We start from the raw sequence: 22,249 nt of genomic DNA on the forward strand, positions 1-22,249 counted from the left end.
AATAATAAAATGAACGTAAATTTTTTGATCTCATTCAGCTGTACCCCCACTTCTAAAATGTCCACTACGCCCCCTGTGTTACAGGTTTCCAACATTCTTAAAAATATTTTTAAAGAACTACCTTGGGTTTAATGAAAAAAGAGGAATAGTTCACTCCAAAAATGTATCTGCTCTCTTTTCACTTGCCTTAGAAGCTTATTCTTTTTTTAATTGAACTCAAAAGATTTCCAGGTATCCAACTTTTTTTTTAAATAACTACTTTTGGGTTCAACGGAGAAGAGAAACTCAAACAGGTTTGTGGGTGAGTAAGTAAGGAGAGAATTTTCAATTTTGAGTGAACTTCCACTTTAACCCTTGTACACTGTTCAGATTGATTACCCATTTGTTAAGTTAAGGAAGAAAACATCCACTGAATTAAACTGCTGTAAAAATGCATCAGATAAATATTTAACTTTTTTAATTTGCATAAATCAGTTGATCAACCTCAGTCCTGATTAAAACTGCTAAATTGTTTAGAAAATTACAGGATTTTAACACTTTAATTGCCAAATTCTCAAATGACATCACTGATTTGAAAGAAAAAAAACCCAACACAAAATGACGTATTTTCAATATAAAAAGTAATTGTGGACTGGATTTTTTGACCTTTTATCACAGTCTTGCACATGTGAATGATTAGTAACAACAGTGGCTTAGATGCATTGTTAGATTTTCATTTTTTCTCCCTAATTTCTGTTGGTGGCTGTTGCCCCATGGACTTCCATTATAAACACATTCGATGGTGCATAAATACACAGTCTTTGTTTTAATCCATGTAGTTCTTGAGAGCTAAGATGCAAATTGATTGATTTTTCTCAGACACATCAAGGTAAGTGCGTAAAGGTCACTCTCACACACTCAGACATACACACAGTTTAATTTGCTGTTATGCTCCATATAAAATCCAGAAACTAAGCTTTTTTTTAACCAAAAGAGTTAATGGTGCCAACTGATGATCAACAGTAATGACAAATGTAACCTCTTCCCAACAGGGAAAACCACCAACAATCAAAAATGCATGATTATATGCACTAAAAAAATTATTCAAAGATGATTCCTTGGATTTACTCAATTTTTTTACGTTAAGTGGTTGTAAACAATTTATTTGGGCTGAATTTAAACAAACAAATTTAGTTGAACATCATTACATTTAATTTGTTTGTTTAAATTCAACACAAATAAATTGTTTGTAACAGTTTTGCATGCTACACCTTTTGGTGTCATGGCTTTGCAATCAACAAAATGTGGTTATAACAGAAGTCAATGGGGCAAAAACAGCCACCAACAGTAAATTAGGGAGACAAAAATTAAAATGAATCAAAACAATTCATGTTGTTTCACATGTCTAAGACTGTGATAAACGGTTTAAAAAAATCCAGTCCAAAACTACTTTTTATATTGAAAATACGTCATTTTGTGTGTGTTTTTTCACCAAATGAGTGACATCATTTGTGAACTTGGCAATTAAAGGGTTAAAATCCTGTAAATTTTCTAAACAATTTAGCAGTTTTGATCAGGACTGAGGTTGATTAACAGATTTATGCAAACATTTTTTAAATAAATATTGATCTGATGCATTTTTACAGCAGTTTAACTTAGTGGATGTTTTCATCCCGAACAAAACAAAAGGGTTGTAAATTCGCCCACAGTGTATCATTAAGGTTTTTTTAACAAACATTCAAAGCATTTTCTCAAAATATGTGTCAAAATAAGGTTTGTCACCAAAAATCATTCTGCTACATCATTCAGAAAAGGTTATAGCCAAATTAAGCCTCAAAATCACCCCAGAGTGGATGAAAACATCCCCAACAGTACATAAGGGTTAAAGCACTGATTGTGCAATATGATGTTGTGGACAACCATAATAAGTTCTTAACACAGATTTGTAGCATTTTGCCAAAACAAACGGAAAAATTTGATGCTATTAAATATGAGTGGACGATTGTTGAGTTCAAGCAAGAACCTGATGTGAATTATTAGGGCATTTTAAAGATTCATTTAATTAATTATAACATATAACAGGTGTATTTTCACATATACTCTTTCAAAATCACATGTTGAGCTAACTTACATTTAAACTAATTGTGAATATTTAATTTTTAAATAATGTGTGTGGGGTGTGAATGGACAGCTTGTTACAGTTCATATGAGGGAAACATATTTGAGATTTTAGTGGTTTTAAAGGTGCAGTATGTAAGTTTGACACCCAGTGGTTGAACTAGGTATTGCACTCCTGGATCAAAACAAATATAAACGCAAGTTGCCAGATTGAAAAAAAGCAGTGAATGATTTAAACCGTGTTCTAAATAAAAGCAACAGCACTCGATAGAAGGAACATTCTCCATATTAAAAGGAGTTTTTGTCCTAACCAACACCTCGAATTAATATATCAGAAATGACTTCTATTCTCACAGGTGAACAACAGAATGCCGACAATGATCACCTCAGGTACACCTCATGTGCTTTATTCAGTGTTAAATGCTAACAATGTGAACGCCATTTTACATGACATTTATTGCCATATACTGAAAACAGCAGCAGATAGTTCACCTCAGATCTTAAAGATAAAGTAAACTGTCTGAAATTGAACTTTAGAACCAAACACATATGAGTGATTCAGTATGTACATTTAATAATGTCAAAGAGGGTTAATATGCATTAATTAGATTATAGACCTTACCATTTCATGAGTGAGTGCATATTCTGTGCTTCTGAATGCATTTCAATTTCTGTCATGTTTCGTCTGGTGCGAACAGCCAAATTGCTCATCGCTGCGTATTTCATCATGAAGCATGTTGTTAGTACACAGGGTTACAATGTAACCTGCTCACCTAATGTTTACCTTTGTATTATTTATATTATTTGCTAATTAATAACCTCATGTGGAACTCTGAAACTGCGTCTCATTTCGGTGTCTGCTACTGGCCACCAAAGGTTGCATTTCGGTCACGGATGCATGCTTTCAGAGCCTTTCTGAATGAATGAATGAAATATGTGGATTTCCACCAAGGCAACCCATGGTGCTGAAATATAATTGGCTAAACTGGCGTTGGGCAGGTTATAATTACCAAAACAAAGACAGACATTCCAGCACGGAAAACTAAGGAGACCCGGGAGGGACGTGATGGTTGTGAAAAAAATTGGTGGAAGAAAAAAAAAACTGAGTGATAGGAAAACATATTTTTAAGGTTTTTGCGTTCCCTCGCAAAGATGTTCTGCGTTATCTCGCAAAACTGTTTCTCCTCAAACACTTCCTGTTCACTTAATTCATGTAAACCCTCCAGTTTTTGCTGAAATTCTCCTGTATTTTAACATTCTATCCCACTTTCTTTACATTAAAGCTGTGCGTCGATCGTCGCCTTTCATATGCAACCTCTGAATCAGTGAATGCATGTATAAGCGCTGACTGACAGACGCGCTCCGTACAATAAACTGATCCCAGATCAGCTTCTGCTCACGCCATTTAAATCAAACAAGTGAGCAGCAAATTAATCTCTGGTTTTGTTTTGTTTGATAACATATGAGGTTGCATATGAAGGGCGACGATCAACGCACAACTTTAATGTAAAGAAAGTGAATGCAGAGATTTTAATATTAATTTCAGCATGCTTTTAAGATTAAAAAGATATTAGAAATATGGGAAAATACTTAATGATAGGATGATAGTGGGATAGAATGGTGAAATATGGGAGAATTTCAGCAAAAACGGGAGGGTTTACATGAATGAAGTGAACAGGAAGTGTTGGTGGAGAAACAGTTTTGCGAGATAACGCAAAAAAACTGTTTTCCTATCATTCTGTTTGTTTTTTTCTTCCACCTATTTTTTTCCTCACCACCACGTACCTTCCGGGTCTCCGTAGAAAACACATTTTCAAAGCACAATAACTAACATCACAACTTCAGCATTGTTTTTCAGATAAACAAGAATGTTTACTTAGCATATCTGGAAGCATATTATGATGTTTTTATGCTTTAGAAGAGTCAAAAACTTACACACAGCATCTTTAATTAAAGGTTTAACTTTGCAATTAGCAAATAAAGAAATGCGTGTTTTTGCATATTCAGGTGGGGAGGGGGCAGAGGATGAGGAGGAGGAGGAAGACGACGACGAAATCCAAATGCCCCTTGCAGAGAAGTTGTCCACAAGTCCAGGACAAAAGGCACTGTTTTCTTTAGAGGAAGAGAGCCCTGAATCCAAAGACCCAGATCCCAGAGGTAATATGAGTTTTAATCTCTTATCTGCTTTAAGTCTACTTTTAGTAGACTTTTTCTTTTAGCTCACGTATAAATCAACAATCAAAGTTGTTACAAAATTAAAATATGTTCTGTAGGAAGATTAAATGTGGAGAAAATCTGAACATAAATGTATTTTAACATGACTTTTGTAATGTTTTTTTACACTTAACAATAAGATTATACTAGTTAATGTTAGTTAATGTATTTACTAAGATCAACAACTAATGAACAATGCATTTATTACTGTGTTTATTCATTTTTGGTAAAGTTATTTAATGATAAAGTTGTTCATTATTAGTTAATGTTGACTTATGGTTCATTTACTAATGTTAACAAGCATGAATTTGAATTGTAATAATGCGTTAGGACATGTTGATTTGATAGACATTTATGATTAATAAATGCTGTACTATTATTGTTCATTATTAGTTCATTTTGTTAATGAAATAATTAACATTAACTAATGAAACCTTTTCATTAACTGTGAAAATCTTCAAAAACATCTGAAAACGGTTGACAACCTGTTGTTTTAAGATTTAATTGTGTGTTAGAGTGCTTAAAGGGGTAGTTCACTCTGTATTGGCAAATGTATTTGCTCACTTTTTACTTTCCTTAGTAGCTTAACGAGCTTCCTTTTTCTGTTGAACACAAAAGAAGATATTTAGAAAAATGTTAGAAACCTGTAACTATTGTAAAAAAGTTAATGGTTACAGGTTTCCAACCTTTTTTAAAATAACTACTTTTGGGTTCAATGAAAAAAAGAAACTCAAACAGGTTTGTGGGTGAGTAAATAAGGAGAGAATTGTCAATTTTGGGTGAACTTCCACTTTAACCCTTGTGCACTGTTCAGATTTACTACCCTTTTGTTTTGCTCGGGATGAAAACATCCACTGAATTAAACTGCTGTAAAAATGCATAAATCTGTTAATCAACCTCAGTCCTGGTGAAAACTGCTAAATTACTCAGAAAATTACAGGATTTTAACTCTTTAATTGCCAAATTCACAAATTATGTCATTGATTTGCTGAAAAAAAGGTTTAAGATTTAATTGTCTGTTAGAGTAAGGGATAGTTCACTCCAAAAAATGTATTTGCTCACCTTTTACTTGCCTTAAAAGCTTAATGAACTTCCTTTTTTTGTTGAACACAAAAGAAGATATTTAGAAAAATGTTAAAGTGAACGGTTACAGGTTTCCAACCTTTTTTTAAAAAACTATTTTTGGGTTCAACGGAGGAAAGAAACTCAAACAGGTTTGTGGGTGAGTAAATAAGGAGAGAATTTTCAATTTTGGGTGAACTTCCACTTTAAAGTGCAGTTTTAACTGTACAAATAAGAAAAAATGTATTAAGTAGCATTAAATGGTCTTAAAATGACAATATTGGGACTTTTCAAAACTATCGTCTTTGCTTGCATTTGGGACCATCGCCAAAAAGACATTAAAAAAGCTTACCTTCTTCCGTGATTCCCCTAAACAGATTACACACATTATTCAAACAGTCATACACAATTAGTGCTCTTGAAATATAAAGGCATGCAAGGTGGGTCCAGATTTGTAATAATTTCTGTGACAATATATTGCACTACTTATTGTGACAGGCCAACATACCGCATGAATAAGTGTTGATAGGTCCTGTATCACGATTTCTCTCTTTCACAGGCTCCAACCTGTTGAAATGCAGTGTTTGTGGTGCTACCTTTGAGACACGTCGTGGTTTGTCTACCCATGCCCGCTCTCATCTGCGGCAGCTGGGGATCGGCATGTCAGAGAACAGCAGAACGCCTATTAATCTCCTCTACCAGGTTACCAAGGATCATTCCAGAGATGCAAAATCACCTACAAAGCCCAAAAAGCCCGTCCCTGTTCCTGTACCCAGCCCCATGAAAGACATTGAAACTGAAGAAGGACTGTCGGACACAAAGCCTCCTGTCATGTTCTCAGTTGCGAGTTCTGCTATTAAAGTTTCCCCTTCTCCAACTACTCCATCTACAGCTGGCTCTCTGCCTTCCTCTCCATTTGTAAAGTCTCGGTCCCCTTCCCCGGTGCTAAGAAAGGCTCCCATATCTTCGCTGCTACCTGTGTCTTCCCCACTGCGATCCCAGGAGCATAAGATCTTAGGAAAGAGCCAGTCTGCAAACCTCTCCGGTCCAACTAAACCATTCTGGGCACCACAGGAGTCGGACGCCCCGTTGAACCTTAGTAAGAAAGCATCTTGTATATCAAAGTTTGTATATCAGGGGTTCTCGAAGTCTCAATTCCAAGGTCCAAATCTGAACAACCATAAAAAATTTAAATGCATTTTCCATTTAATTATACAACAAAATTCACGACCAGATGTAGGACAAATGGCACTTTACCCTAATCCCAATTCTATTTTTGTACTCCTTTCCCTTCTCCTTGGCCCTTGAAGCAAAGTGTGAAGGGGAAGGGCTTCAAAATTTACCCCTAAGAAACGGGACAGCACTACAACACCAGCACTCATCATCATATGTCATCACGATCTCTTCCTTCATAAGATATCCGACGATCGTGACTGCTGTAGTTATTCCAGTTGTGTTATTTTTTGGTATTTATCTTAAGAAAATCACTGAAGGCATATATTATGTTATCATAACGAACTAATGTGGCAAAAAGCTCAATAACTGTACTGTGCTTTTACACAGTGGCCATATTCATCTATGTAAACACACCAAAACCAACATTAACATTATAGCCGACACTGTAAAAAGCTCATTCACAGCCACTAGACTTCTCTGACACAGAATGTTCTGGGAAAACTATACAAGAGTCATTATTAGAGATTATAGATAGCAAAGAAAGCGTGTTTTTTTAAAGCATGAGGCTAAAACACGAACGCAGTTATGAATGTATTAAAACATCGTCACCTTAGAATTATAAGGTTCTTTCTGCGTTCTGAATGATTTTGAGATATTGAGCTTCAGAGTTTTTGCATACCATATAGCAAAAAATATGTGTGTAACAGTTCTCTTTTATACATTAACATGACAGAGACCCTAAATGTACTCTAAATATAAATGATCAAAGTTCTCTTACATTTGCAAGTTGGGGTAAAACAAACAGGGCAAATGCAGACAGAACCTGCTAATTCTAACGAGTCATTTTCTGCTTGCAATTATAAGGTTCTATCTGGCAGATCAGTAACTGAAGCTTTACTTTTCAAGAAATACAATCACAAAAAATAAAAATTGGTGTTGTAACAATGTGTTGATGCTTGACAAAGTTACATTTTTGCTTTCTATATCATTTACTGTTTTAGGATGATTTTTTTTTTCTTATTCAAATTAAGCAAACAGGGCTGTGCTAAATGGTTATCCAGGGCAGATGTTCATTTTATCTAATTACTATGGTAATATTTATTAAATTATATGCTTTATATGAACTATTGAATTATATTTATTGAATTAAATGTCCCATAAATTAAATTAATTATTTACCCTTCAAGGTTTAACATCGAATTTGAAGACTTTAATAGAAAAACTGAAAAATGTTTCACTGACTATATATACACAAATACAAATATTTCACCTTTTTCAAATTAATTTTGAATATCTGTTTCTTTTTTTCGACAATGTAAAATGTAACATTTCATCTAAATGACAAAAAAAATGTTTTTCTAAATCATCACATTTACACTCTTTCAGTTTCAGGTTTTTTCTCAATGTTGTGTGGTGCGGCATCATTTAGTCGAATCTGATTTTGTGTTTCTTTCTGGTCTTTCCCGCTGTCAACGAAGCAGTCTGGCGGAATGACAAAGAGAGCTGATTCTGATTGGTCCTCGTGCATGCATTCGAATTGCTGATTGACTCATAGAAAGAACCTTATAGAGGCAAGCTAGAGTTTGACTTTGTAGATAAAATCTTTTTTGTTTTTTAAATAAAAAGTCTTCAAATGTGAACAACCTATAAAACAACATCCCATAATGTAAATAAGTTGTCATATAATAAGAATATGTGAAAAACTCAATTTTGACAAAAATGTCAGGTAGAACCTTATAATTCTAAGATGACGACGTGTGTTTGTTTGTCATAAAAATGTGTAATAATGACAAAAAAATTTGTTTCGCTTCGTTTGGGCAGGTGTGAATGTAGCAATTGCATTCGAGTGCGCACCAAAAGCTTTCAAACAAACACTGGAGCGGTTCATTTGTAGTGAGAACATGATCCGAACAAAACAGACCCAACTGCAAAAAGTACTGCGCCTTTTTGGACTAATCCAGCTGCTTTAGTCCGATGCGCTGTGCATTATGTAATGTGGAGGAAAAATATTTGTTGACAGCGCTTTACCAACAATTTTAAACAGAGAGAGAGAGAGAGGGAAAAACATTACCTGATGGATCATTGGTAATATTTCCGGAAGATGACCATGTCGCAGTTTAGCAAAATTAATTCACGCCTCCTCCTGATGTGACTTGCGATGTGCCTTCGCCGTTTGCAATGCATTTAAAGCATTGTTTTCCAGCCGCAGCTGCTCTTCATTCTCGAAATGTATAGTTTGTCTAAAGTGATGTATACAAAATATATAATATACTATGACCAGGGATACAGTCAGCCAGCGCAGTCGTCTCTCCATAGTAAAAATCTACATTTTGTGTCTGCCGGTTTGTTTACTTGCGGGAGTTCCATTGGCATTTTCCTGCACGTTAATTCTGACCAATCGAAAATCAGTTTAGGAAATATGTTCAATAACATCTGGCCAATGAGTGATATGCATTTTGCATTTGCATTTTGGTTCTTTTCAACTGATTCGGCCCAAAGCAATCAGTGTGCTGTGAAAAGGAATCAAAAACGGCAGAAAAATGCTATAATGCATCATTTGTTGCCCTTGGTCCGGACCAAATGAACAGAACCACAGATGTGAAAGCACCCTTAATCCCTCATACACAATTACAACTCTTGAAATATGAAATGGAGGTGGCTCCAGATTCAATTTTCGAAAGACTTCGAGAAGCCCTGTGCTAAATGCTAATAAAATATTTGTGTAGTGTTGTGCTCCTCAATCTTCTTCTTCTTGTGCATATAATTTTCTGTTGCTTTCCCTCTTTTCTAGCCATGGACATGGACTCTAAAGACATTATTTGCCAGCTGTGTGGTGCATGGTTTGAAACCAGAAAAGGCCTCTCGAGTCATGCTCGTGCCCATTTGCGGCATTTCGGGATTGAGTACTCTGAATCCAAGGGCTCCCCCATTGACCTGCTCAACCGGTTCATCTTAACTGATGACTTTAAGCACAGAGCCAATTCTTTTCTCTCTGATGGTCCTGAAGACCTGAGGTCCCAGAAGACCAGCATGACCTCCCTTTTACCCTCCACTTCGTCCTCTAAGAGACCTCTTTCCTCCAGCCCTGTTTTATATAAAACAGCAGCCTCCTCTTTGAGGACAACCATTGGCTCCAAAGCTACCTCATCCACCCACACCCTACTGGGCCCACCGCAGAAAAAGCTGAAACCCTCCGCTTTGCAGGTCCTTCGTTTCAGTGGTGGAGAAATGATGTCCTTTCCTATAGGTAACTGTTTTTACATGATCTTTGGAAGAGATTTACTACAAATCACACAATGCTTTCTTGAGAAGACATGCATGACAATCACTGTTTGTTATTTCAGCTAGATTTGAGTTTGTGATTGTGTCCTTGTCTGTTGTTTGGTTCATTTATGACATGAGGTAATATTTATGCCTAAACCTAATATAAGGTTGTTCTGTACACTTCTGCTAGAGCCGTTGAAAGATGTGAGCTGCGAGTTCTGTGGAGAACTTTTCGAGAACCGCAAAGGCCTCTCCAGTCATGCTCGTTCCCACCTGCGCCAGCTTGGGATCACCGAATGGTCTGTGAATGGGTCACCTATTGATACTCTAAAAGAGATTATTGTACGCCGAGGCCTACCAACTATCATGCCTCTGAAGTCCCCCAAATCCCCTTCTTCTCCGAGCCCAGGACTGCCACGTCACACGCTCCAGTCCTCTTCCCCATCAGGGAATATTATTGGCCGCTTGCCTTTTCACTTTGCCAAAACACCAAACCATGACCAGCCTACTATCCACAAAATGTCACCCTCAACATCCGCCACCAGTTCTCCACCAATAGTGGACCTGGTTAAACCAAAACCAGAGCCTGAAATTGTGGAAGTTACCATGAAAGGATCAGACATGGGAGCAGATGAACACTACAGCCCAGAGCCACTACATTCCAGTTTAATCTCTTCAGATAATGTTTATCCAGTCAACTTGAGTGAGTTTTTGCCCCCTCGCGTACATAATGCTTGTTTAGCTTTATCATTTCTAATTTATCTTTAAGACTCCACTTTTTTTTTGGAAATAGTCTCATTTTACAACTCCCTTGGAGTTAAACTGTGGAGTTATACCTTTTTTAATTCATTCAGCTGATCTCTGGGTCTTGCCGGAGCATATTTAGCTTAGCTTAGCATAGACCATTCAATCAGATTAGCATCTCGCCTGAAAAAAATCAAAAAAGATTTTTGCTTATTTTCCTGTTTAAAGCTTGACTCTTCTGTAGTTACTTTGTGTACTAAGACTGATGGAAAACGAAAAGTTGGTCTAGGGGTCTAGAGTCTCAGTACCAGGTCATGAAAGAGATTCTACTGGCCCACAAGAACACAAAATTAAACTAAATGAGATCCCTCTTCATTGTGAGTTTTTCAACACCCGAAAGCGTCATGCCCCTCCATTCTAAACATTTTCTACGAGGGTACGAACACAGCACCGCAATCGGGATCTGTTTGCATTGCTTAGCAACATATTCTGGGTGCGCCGCCTGTCCTTATAATTAATTCATTTTTTTTCGGCCCTTTATTAATCCAGGGTTGCGACAGCGGAATGAACCGCCAACTTATCTAAAATTTGTTTTAAGCAGAGGATGCCCTTCCAGTTGCAACCCATCACTGCGAAACATCCATGCACACGCATTCACACACATACACAACAGACAATTTAGCCTTCACAATTCACCTATAGCACATCGTCACCTTGGAATTATAAGGTTCTATCTGCGTTCTGAATGATTTTCAGATATTGAGCTTCAAAGTTTTAGCATTCCATACAGCAAACAGTATGTGTGCAACATTTGCTTTTTAAATAAAAAGTCTTAAAATGTAAACAACTTATAAAAAAACATGCCATGATGTAAATAAGTTGTCATTTAATAAGAATATGTCAATTACTCAATTTTGACAAAAATGTCAGATAGAACCTTATAATAATTCTAAGATGCTGACATTTGTTTGGACTTGTGGGGGAAACCGGAGCACCCACAGAAAACCTACGCGAACACAGGGAGAACATGCAAACTCCACACAGAAATGCCAACTGACCCAGCTGAGGCTTAAACCAGCAACCTTCTTGCTATAAGGCGATTGTGCTACCCACTGTGCCACCGTGCAGCCCCTGTCCTTATAAGATTTAACTAATTGTATCAGTTTTAGTTTGTTGTTGTATACATTTGTGTTATGGATGTAATTTCACATACATACAAACCAAAATACATCACCTCTCTTTTTTGGAGTAAGATGCTAATGTTATAATTCAATTCAATTATTTATGCTAAATAGCTTCTGCCAGATCCAGAGAGTGGCTAATTGGATTCAAAAATGATAACTCAACTGTTTACTCTAGGTGACTCTAGGTAAAATGCAGTGATGAGTCGTTCTTGAACGATTTCTTCATTTTGAATTCATCTTATATGTGACTCCAGAATGATGAGTCCTCTCAGGGAGTTCATTCGGATATGCGCACATTTGTGCAGGTGGGGTGGAAGATTCGTATTTTTTTCGAGTCTTTATCAGGTTTGAGTGGTTCATTCATCATGGGAAAGACAGAAGCCAATCATATGCAGTCACACCCGGAAAGATTTGATCCGTTCATCTCTCAAATCCTCGGGTTGGAGTCATCTCTTTACATCCTGTCACATGATGAACGAACAACTCGAAAACTCGAAAGGTGAACTAATTATGGGTCCTGTCTGTGCTTTAGTTAAGCTTATATGGGACTGTGTCATGTGAATGAGTGACCCAAATTTGAAGATGTGTCAGAAGTGTTGAGCTGACATAATCAGACAAGTCCAGGTTAACAATGAATGATTATTTTCTGTTTCTTATAGCATTCTAGTTATGATTTGTTTGTAATGTGGTCAACTTTTATGCTGGTTGTAGATGTGTTTGGAAGCAACCTGTAACATTTTAGCCTTTTTGCCTTTATTAGATAGGACAGTATTGAGACAGGAAGCGAAGTTGGAGAGAAAGAGAGTGGGCTAGGGTAGGGAAATGTCCTCGAGCCGGGATTTGAACTCGGGATGTACTGACGTGCTACTGCACCATATGTCAGCGCGCTAACCACTAGGCTATTGTGCCGACCCGTAACATTTGAATAATATTTTGTCAAATTGAACAGATTCATTCACCTCGCTGAACGAGACTCAAGGGTCCGAGTCAGTAAAATAAACTGCCATACTTCCCATCACTAGTAAAGTGAGACCATTTCCAAAAAAAGTGGAGCGTTCCTGTTAGGATTGTCACGATATTGAAATTTACTACCAATCAGTTTTGAAATTTTAAAAATGTCCATTTCCCGCTAACATTTAATGATTAACCATTGTGTTCACGTGCTCAACAGAAAAGACTGTGATTGGCCGTGAAAGTCATCGGTTCACTGAACTCCGAGTGTAAACACAGATACAGGGACACTGGAGCATTACAAAGTCACATTGATCAGCTGGTTTGTCTAAAAGCTGACCTATGAGCGATCTGCTGATGAATTGCAGTTTTAAAATGCTCCAGTGACTATATCTTTGATTACACTCAGTAAACAGGGGTGAGTTTGGTGAACTGATGACCTTCACGACCAATCACAGTCATTTCTGTTAGGCATGTGAACATGATGGCAAATCAGTGCTGTTTTTTTAGAACAAATTTAGCTCAAATATTAGCGAGAAATGGAGTTTTTTTTTATTTCAGTATCAATTGGTACTGAACTCCAGTTTTGGGACAACCCGAGTTCCTTTAATGCATGACTGAATTATCCCCACTCAATTTGTGTTTGTTTTTCCTCCTACAGTTATGACTCAGGAGAAGGAGCCTTCGCGTGATATTCGCTGTGAGTTCTGCGGTGAATTCTTCGAGAACCGCAAGGGTTTATCAAGCCATGCACGCTCACATTTAAGACACATGGGCATCACAGAGTGGTCCGTGAATGGCTCACCCATCGACACACTGTGGGAAGTCATGAGGAGACAGGGCAGCACTCCTGCATCGGTTGCTTTGGGCATAAAGGAGGAACCAGGACAAGATGGTGGGATTTCATTGAGCAGTCCAGGCTATCAGTCCTCTGCCCTGTCCCGAAAATCACCTCTAAATCTGCTCCATTCTGGTTCACGGCTGCATAAGCACGGGCTGGGAAGCATAGGCCATTCCCCTGCTTTACCTTTGGGGAAACTTTTTGGAGTTCATCCACTAAAGAAGAAGGTGCTAGTAGAGGAGAAACAGCCCGGAGAAAAGACACTGCTTGTGCAATCAAAAGACTTCTCATCTCCCCCACAGGACTATTCGTTTAAGGGTAAAACCTCAGCTGAGAAGCATGGAGTAGGCCAATTGGGTAAGGCTATATTTTTGTAATACTCCTTATTTGGTGTTTTTCTACAACTTTGTTCTATAGGTCACTCAGTGTCTGTGTTGCTTCCTTGTTTGCAAAAAATGGCTATGTATATAAATAAAGACCCCTAGTGCAGAATTCCATTGCTTAAAATGGATCTAATCAGTCTGGCAGTTTTACACAAATAATATAATTGGGTTGTAGATGTGATGTTGTGTTTTTAGTGTCACAAAATTTTATATAATTAGTATTGAAATCATTTAAAATCTTGTAAATGGTTAAACTTTTCTTAGTTTTCCATGGACCTCTTGTTATAAAAACTTTGAATAATTTTTTTCAATGACTTTTTTTTTAATTTTTGAGCTAAATCTCAAAACTGTTCTGTGATCTTAAGCAAAGTTTGCAGTGTGTAACGTAGTAAATTACAGCTCTTATCAAGTAAAAACAAAATAATTTTACAAGTGCCAATTAAGACATTGAAACTTGATACATTTTGTCACTGAAAACATGTCCTCTGATGTGACACTATATGCTAATTTTAAATTGGGCAATTTCACTGAAAACTTTAATTGAAAGACCCCATTAAGGATTACGGGACTGAAGCCTCCTGCGAAGCCCATGATCTGCACCTGCTCAATTTTTATTTACATACATTGTAAATAAATTGTCCATAATATTTACACACGTTTCACAACATGGGCCCTATCATACACCCGACACAATAAGACCTGTTTTCCCCAATGTGTTGCTATTTTCAGACCAATGCAACCTTAATTGTCCCGTTTTCTGGCACGTTTTTTTAAATAGCAAATCCATTTGTGCCACTTTGTGGACTCATGGGTGTTTCGGTCTATAAAGGAGGTACTGGAAATATTCCTCAGAGATCTTGGTCAATATTGACATGATGTAATGAGTTGGTTGTAACGAGTGGTTATTTGAGTTACTGTTGCCTTTCTATCAGTCAGGCCATTCTCCTCTGACCTCTGGCATCAATAAGGCATTTGCGCCCACAGAACTGCCACTCCCTGGATATTTTCTCTTTTTCAAACCATACTCTGTAAACCCTAGAGCAGTGTTTCCCGACCCTGTTCCTGGAGGCACACCAACAGAACATATTTTGGATGTCTCCCTTATCTCACCCATTCACTTCAGGTTTTGGAGTCTCTTCTGATGTTCTGGTGAGTTGATTCAGGTGTGTTGGATTAGGGAGAGCTTGAAAATGTGTACTGTTGGTGTGCCTTCAGGAACAGGGTTGGGAAACACTGCCCTAGAGATGGTTGTGCGTGAAAATCTCAGTTAGATCAGCAATTTCTGAAATACTCCGACCAGCCTGTCTGGCACCAATAACCATGCCACGTTCAAAGTCACTTAAATCACCTTTCTTCCCCATTCTGATGCTCGGTTTGCACTGCAGCAGATCGTCTTGACCATGTCTACATGCCTAAATGCATTGAGTTGCTGCCATGTGATTGGCTGATTAGAAATTTGTGTTAACAAGCAGTTGGACAGGTGTACCTAATAAAGTGGCCGGTGTGTGTATGTATATGTATATCAATTTATTTTCTCAAACTTCATAAATATATATATTTTTTCAGAACTGGTGTTTTACAAGAAAAAAAATACTTTACTGCCTATTTGTCAACTTCCCAATTATATTCCTTGTTTGTCAGGATATTTTTTCCCCAGTTTAATATCTTGATTTATTAAAAGTGCATAAAATAGGTCTGATCAATAGTCTCAAGAACAATGTGGCTTCATCCTTTTGTTTTTCTCTGTTTCAGATCCCAGTTGTGAGCTCTGTGGATTCTACTTTGAGAACCGGAAAGCGTTGGCCAGTCATGCTCGAGCACATTTAAGACAGTTTGGCGTGACCGAGTGGTGTGTGAATGGTTCGCCTATTGAGACGCTGAGTGCCTGGATACGCAGCCGTCCACAAAAGGCAGCAGAGATGCAGCAGAGTTATGCGCAAGGAGTCCGCTATGCCCAAAAGAAAGTAAGAAAGCAGCTAGAACTATTTTGTGATGCTATAACACTCCTTAGTAATTGAAGTTATGTGCTGTATTGCCAACTTAAAGGTTCCATGAAATGAAAATAGTTAGTATCTGTATTGTAAGTTTTTAGGGGATCTATAAGCAAGTGTACTCCAAAACAGTGACAAAATTCATGTTTAGGAGATATAAAACTGAAATAAACATGTAAAGCTTGTAGTTTATCACTTCCACATTATTGGATCAATGATTTTTTTTCACTTCATTCAGTTTCTCATCAAATCTGTTGACCAATCAAATGCTCTCTAGTATCTGACATGCCCCGCCCCCTTCAAGACGCTTCACATTTAATGCTCTTAAGTTCAACCACTGTGACTGGCAGAGCGGTGATAAAACAAAATGCTATTGGCTTTATTTTGTAAAAAGGGGAGGAGCTACTCTATGTCCTGCCTTCTCTTCGTGTTTTGGTTGAGATTACGTCAAACATAATGAAAAATAAAACAATGCACATTTCAAAGCACTTCATGGGACATTCAAAGTAACAGGTGATCTCTGGATCAGACGAGAACACTTAGCTTAGCATCATTGAATTGGATTATAATAATAATTATATTATTATAATTATATTGTAGGAATGGGTTTAAACCACAGCGGATCGAACTGTAGTTCTGCCGAATGACTAAAAAGTTATCTGTATTGATGGTAAAAAACTGTACATTTCTAGTCAAACCATTCTTCTGCAATCTTATACCAAAAACGGACATAAGAGCAGTATTAATAGCTAAAAATGTGGGAGAGCGTTGCTATTATGTGATGGTATTGTATTGCAATATAGAGCAATTAAGTGTTGATGTTAAATCAAAAGTAATTCACAAATACTTGAAAATGAAATGATTTAATGACAATAATTCTCTATGGTTACAACTGAATTAGTTACGAAATAACTGTAAAAAATGATGAGATATGAAATGATAAAACGTATGATATAAATTAGGGGTGGGCGGTACACCGGTGTCATAGTCATCACCGGTGTGACATTGCGCCACGACATGGATTTTCTAATACCGTCAGTACCGTAATAAATCAATTATGCACCTTAAACAGCTGCATTTACATCAATAATAGCTAATTCTAAATAATAAGGCATTCAATTTTCTTCAAACGTTCAGTTGTTGTCTGAATACATGTCCTTATACTATAGGGCTCGAAATTGCAACCATTTTGGTCACATGAGCGCCCGAAATGTAATCTATGCGCCCTCATAATATATTTGGGAGCATTTGTGTGTCTGAATATAATGGTTGTAGTGCAATCTGATTTGATTTTCTCTAAAAACTTGCTGAATCGCTCTACCCTGCTGCTGTATTGGTTCATAGCTGTCAGTCACTCAACGCTTCCCGCTGTCAGATAACAGGGAGCTTTTGTTACTGCAGGAAATGCAAACGGCTGAAGAGCGAAAAGTGCACAGGTTTGCAAACCTCACCTAAAGTTATAATAATAATAATAATGGCGCAGATGACAGCGATCATGACATGAGGTAAATGTTGATCCGCCAGCTGAGATCAATCGAGTGTTTTCGCAGAAGGTGCCCGAATCTTGATGCGTTGCATTCACCGCGTGTTCAGCGCAAATGTCCGCTAAATATAAAATCTAACACTGTACACATCATCGCCAAAGAAACTCCCCTTTACTAAGTTTACACTGAAACTACGGCTCATAACAAAGAGCGGAATTGCGCTGGTGGTCATCGCGAGAATCCTGCTCTGTCTGCTCATAAATTGGTGCGGCTGACACGCCTGCTTTATTCCACCAACAGAGAAATGAAGATCAGCTCATAACGAGACTGAGCATTTACAATGACCCAAACCAAAACTTTTAAAGAGTGATAGAAGTGAGACTTTCTTTTGTCCGTTCTTCCTTGAGATGTATATTATTTTGCTATTGAAAGTAATACCATGATATTATACCGTCACCGTTCAAAAGATGAAAAATACCGTGATATTATTTTAGGTCATATCGCCCACCCCTAATATAAATTGTACCCAGCTTAAATGTAAAATTAAAGTTACCAGAGGTAGAAGGAGAGACACAGGGGGAGGGAGAGACAGACAAAGAGAGCAGGCCCAGAAGTTAGCCTGATTGCAGTAGAGTCAGAGAAGATAGACTCCAGAGGAGGAGAGGAGCAGAGCAGGAAAGCAGGCCAGGAAAAGGAACCAGAGCAGCGTTTTACCACCTATTTTGTATCTTTCTTGACCATGTAACTAAAACCCAAATACTGAGACATTCAAACTGACCAATCAACATGTGACCACATCGTAAAACCTCCAAAGTCCACAGACCAGGCCCTGATCTTATCAGTATCTGCCTTTGGAGTCAGTATGGACCTTCTTGAGTCAAAAAGACATGTTTTGTCATATAAACAAAAGCATATGATAATTTAGCCTCTTACAATATTATTATAATTATATCATGCAGCTGGTGCTATGATATTGTGCAGTGCTTGAAAATCTTGCAACCATGGAGTTATTTGTGAGACACCAGAATGGTACAGCAGCAAAATTCTTTGATTATTACTCCAGAATGAGAGTGTAGTTCCTAAACATATCGACCTAGAAAATAGTAACTTATCATTGTCTCTCAGTCTTAGTGCACAATATAACTACAGAAGGAAAATTATTGAAACTCTTTGGTAATTTTTGAGAAGATGCTAATGGTCTAATCAGATTCAATGATTTTTGCTAAGCTAAGCTAAAAGTGCTCCACCATACCCAGAATTCACCTGAATAGTACAAAAATTTTTCATTACATTGATCTGAATTAAACTGAACTTGACAAGTGGCGTTTTTATACTAAACTCAATTTTAATTCAAATAGAAATACACCACATTCTACCACTGCTTTTCTGCCTGCCTGTCTTGCTGAAATGTTCCAAATTTTGAGATATTGTTATGGCTTTTAATTCTATTTTCTTCATCTATATTAAGCTGATTTGATACAATGTACATTGTAAAAAGCATTATAGAAGTAAAGTTGAATTGATTTGGATTAAAAATCCTATGTAAAATTAGACTATTTCTTAAAAAATGTGTTCCTTTTACAATTTTTTTTTTCATAAAATTTAACAACTTTCCTGTTCCCTTCAGTGACTTTGTCAAAATAACACATAGCACTAGACAAATCCAGTGACTTTTGTACCAAAGTCCAGATACAAATAGGGCGTGATGATGTCAGTAATATGCAAATTTAACCATAACGTTATCTAGAGGCATTCAGCGACTTCTCAAGCGGAGCTTAGCTACTTTCGATTTAAAATAGTTGGCAACTGGTTATGTCGTGTCTATCTGTGAAAATGTACATATCTTCCTTGTCTAATGCTAATTAAATTCGCTGCAATCTTTCGCAGAGGTGCAGTTCTGTCATCTCACCGTCCTGTGACTCTGACCCTACAACACACATTTCCCAAAAGCCCACTGTTGCCAAATGGGCGTCTCTCACTTTGCCTCAGAAAAGGGCAATTGGACGGGACGCCAGCAGTTGTTCCTGGGGATTGTCTTCACGGGGAGCGGACGCAAAAAGCAGGAGTGCAAGTTCCGCTCAGCATGGCCTTATTTCGCAGCCTGCCGGTCATCATTCCAGCAACGCACTTCCACATTCACAAGTGGCCCACAGTGAACTCAACGTGCGCTTGCCACGAGGTATGAGCACAGCCTTAAGGCCCGTTCACAAAGATAACGATAAAGAATGTAGTACTAAAAATTGTTCACAGTGTTAAAGTACAAGTGAAATCAAAACTAACCATAGGATATTGTTAGCGCACATTGCTAGTTTTGTGGTAAACAATTCATCTGTGTGGGTCATTAAGAAAAAATATTGTTTGCCCTTGTAATCTTTAATTAAAATCTGAAAATTCTCAGAGAACGTCTGTCTGAGATAGTGGGCGGGGCTAACACACTTAACCACGCCCCTCCAACTGTCAGTTTTTGACAACGAACAGGAATGGTGTCTAGGAGGAGTCTGTTAGGTTGTAATAACTCTCCCCAAACCCTCTTCCAGAAATTTCTAAAAAAAATGCCTACTTTACTACACCCAGTCAGCTCGCAGTATTATTCCATTTCTCTAGGAACTGCGTCACGGTTCATGTGGACTTTAAAGAAAAGCCTAGTTCACACCACAACTATAGCGATAAAGATACAGAGGAGCGATATTGTTGGGATCACTGTCAAAAGAATTATTTTTATCCATCTGATGAATGGTAAAACACAGACAGCCAGTCAGAATCCATTGAAAATTAAAATGCTTGTGCCATTTAACGATATAAAGGACTCTGTCGAGAAGCACGCTGCTCGATGTTAAACCCTCTTTTAAAAGATTATTGAAAGGTAATGACCATCGTGGAAACAATTGGGTTATACCATGGGAAAAAAGATAAAAAAAGACATGGAAGATATGAAAGTCATGCTGGAAAATTGAAGTATAAACATATAAACCTCAGGAATACAGTGCTAGTTTCAGTGTCTTTGTGTTGCCGCCTTTGAAAATGACTACGATTGCTAAATTGACTGTTTGATTAGATTGATTACTTATTAGTAGGGCCAGAAAGAATCTGCAGACATTTTTTGCTATTTCTGCGAAGTGTTTTGTAAAATTTGGATTTATGCGGAATGATTTTGTGAGTATCATAACCAAAAACGTAATATATTTAATAAAAAATAATCGCTTTTTAACTTTTATTTAATGTTTACAATGCAAATCCATCTAAATCCACTTATTTGGTAAACAAAGCAAGTCTATCATGTAATGGATCTACTAAAAGACGGAAAATATTAATTTACAAACTGTATTGTGAATAAATCAAAGGAACACTTTCATATTAGTCAAAATTATTACTGAAATTATAAAATGTCATAAATATAAATTTACACACATTTACACAAGTAAATAAATAGACACAAGTAAATAAATAAATGATTAGCCAAAAATCTGTGGAAATCTGCAGATTTCTGTGCACGCAGATTCCGTGTGGGTCTACATATCACTAGCTCAATAGTTTGTTCAATAGTAGCACATTGAGGACAATTGCTGGTTACAATGACCAATTAAAAGCATAATCCTTGCTGGTTACAATGACCAATTAAAAGCATAATTTAAAAAGAAACAAATCATTATCGCTCATCTATGTGAATACTGATATATTTATTGCTAGGTTTATATTTATTGTTATCGTGCTGGGTTATAACAGGGCTTTATGCTGATTCCTAACTACATGCAACACCTCACACATTATACACACATATATTTTCCATGTTAATCAGAGTTTTTTCATACTAACCATCCACTACAGCGACATACAAAGTTTCTATTTTAGAAATGGATTCTATTTTGTGATGTCGCGGCTGAACAACAGCATAAACTTCCATAACAATCATCACCTTAGTTGATTTACATTGGTGATACATTTCTATTAATAAATAAACAACAGTATAAACTTCTATAACAATCATCACCTTAGTTGATTTACATTAGTGACATGTTTCTCCTAATAAATAAACAACAGCATAAACTTCTATAACAATCATCACCTTAGTTGATTTACATTAGTGATACATTTCTCCTAATAAATGAACAACAAAATAAACTTCCATAACAATCATCACCTTAGTTGATTTACATTGGTGATACATTTCTATTAATAAATAAACAACAGTATAAACTTCTATAACAATCATCACCTTAGTTGATTTACATTGGTGATACATTTCTATTAATAAATGAACAACAGTATAAACTTCTATAACAATCATCACCTTAGTTGATTTACATTAGTGATACATTTCTCCTAATAAATGAACAACAAAATAAACTTCCATAACAATCATCACCTTAGTTGATTTACATTGGTGATACATTTCTATTAATAAATAAACAACAGTATAAACTTCTATAACAATCATCACCTTAGTTGATTTACATTGGTGATACATTTCTATTAATAAATAAACAACAGTATAAACTTCTATAACAATCATCACCTTAGTTGATTTACATTAGTGACATGTTTCTCCTAATAAATAAACATCAGTATAAACTTCTATAACAATCGTCACCTTAGTTGATTTACATTGGTGATACATTTCTATTAATAAATGAACAACAGCATAAACTTCTATAACAATCATCACCTTAGTTGATTTACATTGGTGATACATTTCTATTAATAAATGAACAACAGTATAAACTTCTATAACAATCATCACCTTAGTTGATTTACATTAGTGATACATTTCTCTTAATAATCGAACAACAAAATAAACTTCCATAACAATCATCACCTTAGTTGATTTACATTGGTGATACATTTCTATTAATAAATGAAC

The 22,249-nt window shown here is 36.7% G+C and overlaps 1 protein-coding gene across 3 annotated transcripts in view; it reads left to right on the top strand.

Annotated features, from left to right (window-relative positions):
- Positions 1-22,249, top strand: part of wizb (WIZ zinc finger b) — a 47,255-nt gene that overhangs the window by 17,686 nt on the left and 7,320 nt on the right. For all 3 annotated transcript variants that reach the window (XM_056453154.1, XM_056453152.1, XM_056453153.1), the window contains exons 9-15: positions 4,105-4,254; positions 5,933-6,472; positions 9,341-9,796; positions 10,004-10,516; positions 13,354-13,890; positions 15,669-15,880; positions 19,279-19,570. In XM_056453154.1, coding sequence (XP_056309129.1) covers positions 4,105-4,254; positions 5,933-6,472; positions 9,341-9,796; positions 10,004-10,516; positions 13,354-13,890; positions 15,669-15,880; positions 19,279-19,570 — 2,700 coding nt within the window. The remainder of the gene's footprint in view (positions 1-4,104; positions 4,255-5,932; positions 6,473-9,340; positions 9,797-10,003; positions 10,517-13,353; positions 13,891-15,668; positions 15,881-19,278; positions 19,571-22,249) is intronic.

Source organism: Danio aesculapii, chromosome 3 (genome assembly GCF_903798145.1).
Source record: "Danio aesculapii chromosome 3, fDanAes4.1, whole genome shotgun sequence".
NCBI classification, from domain to species: domain Eukaryota; kingdom Metazoa; phylum Chordata; class Actinopteri; order Cypriniformes; family Danionidae; genus Danio; species Danio aesculapii.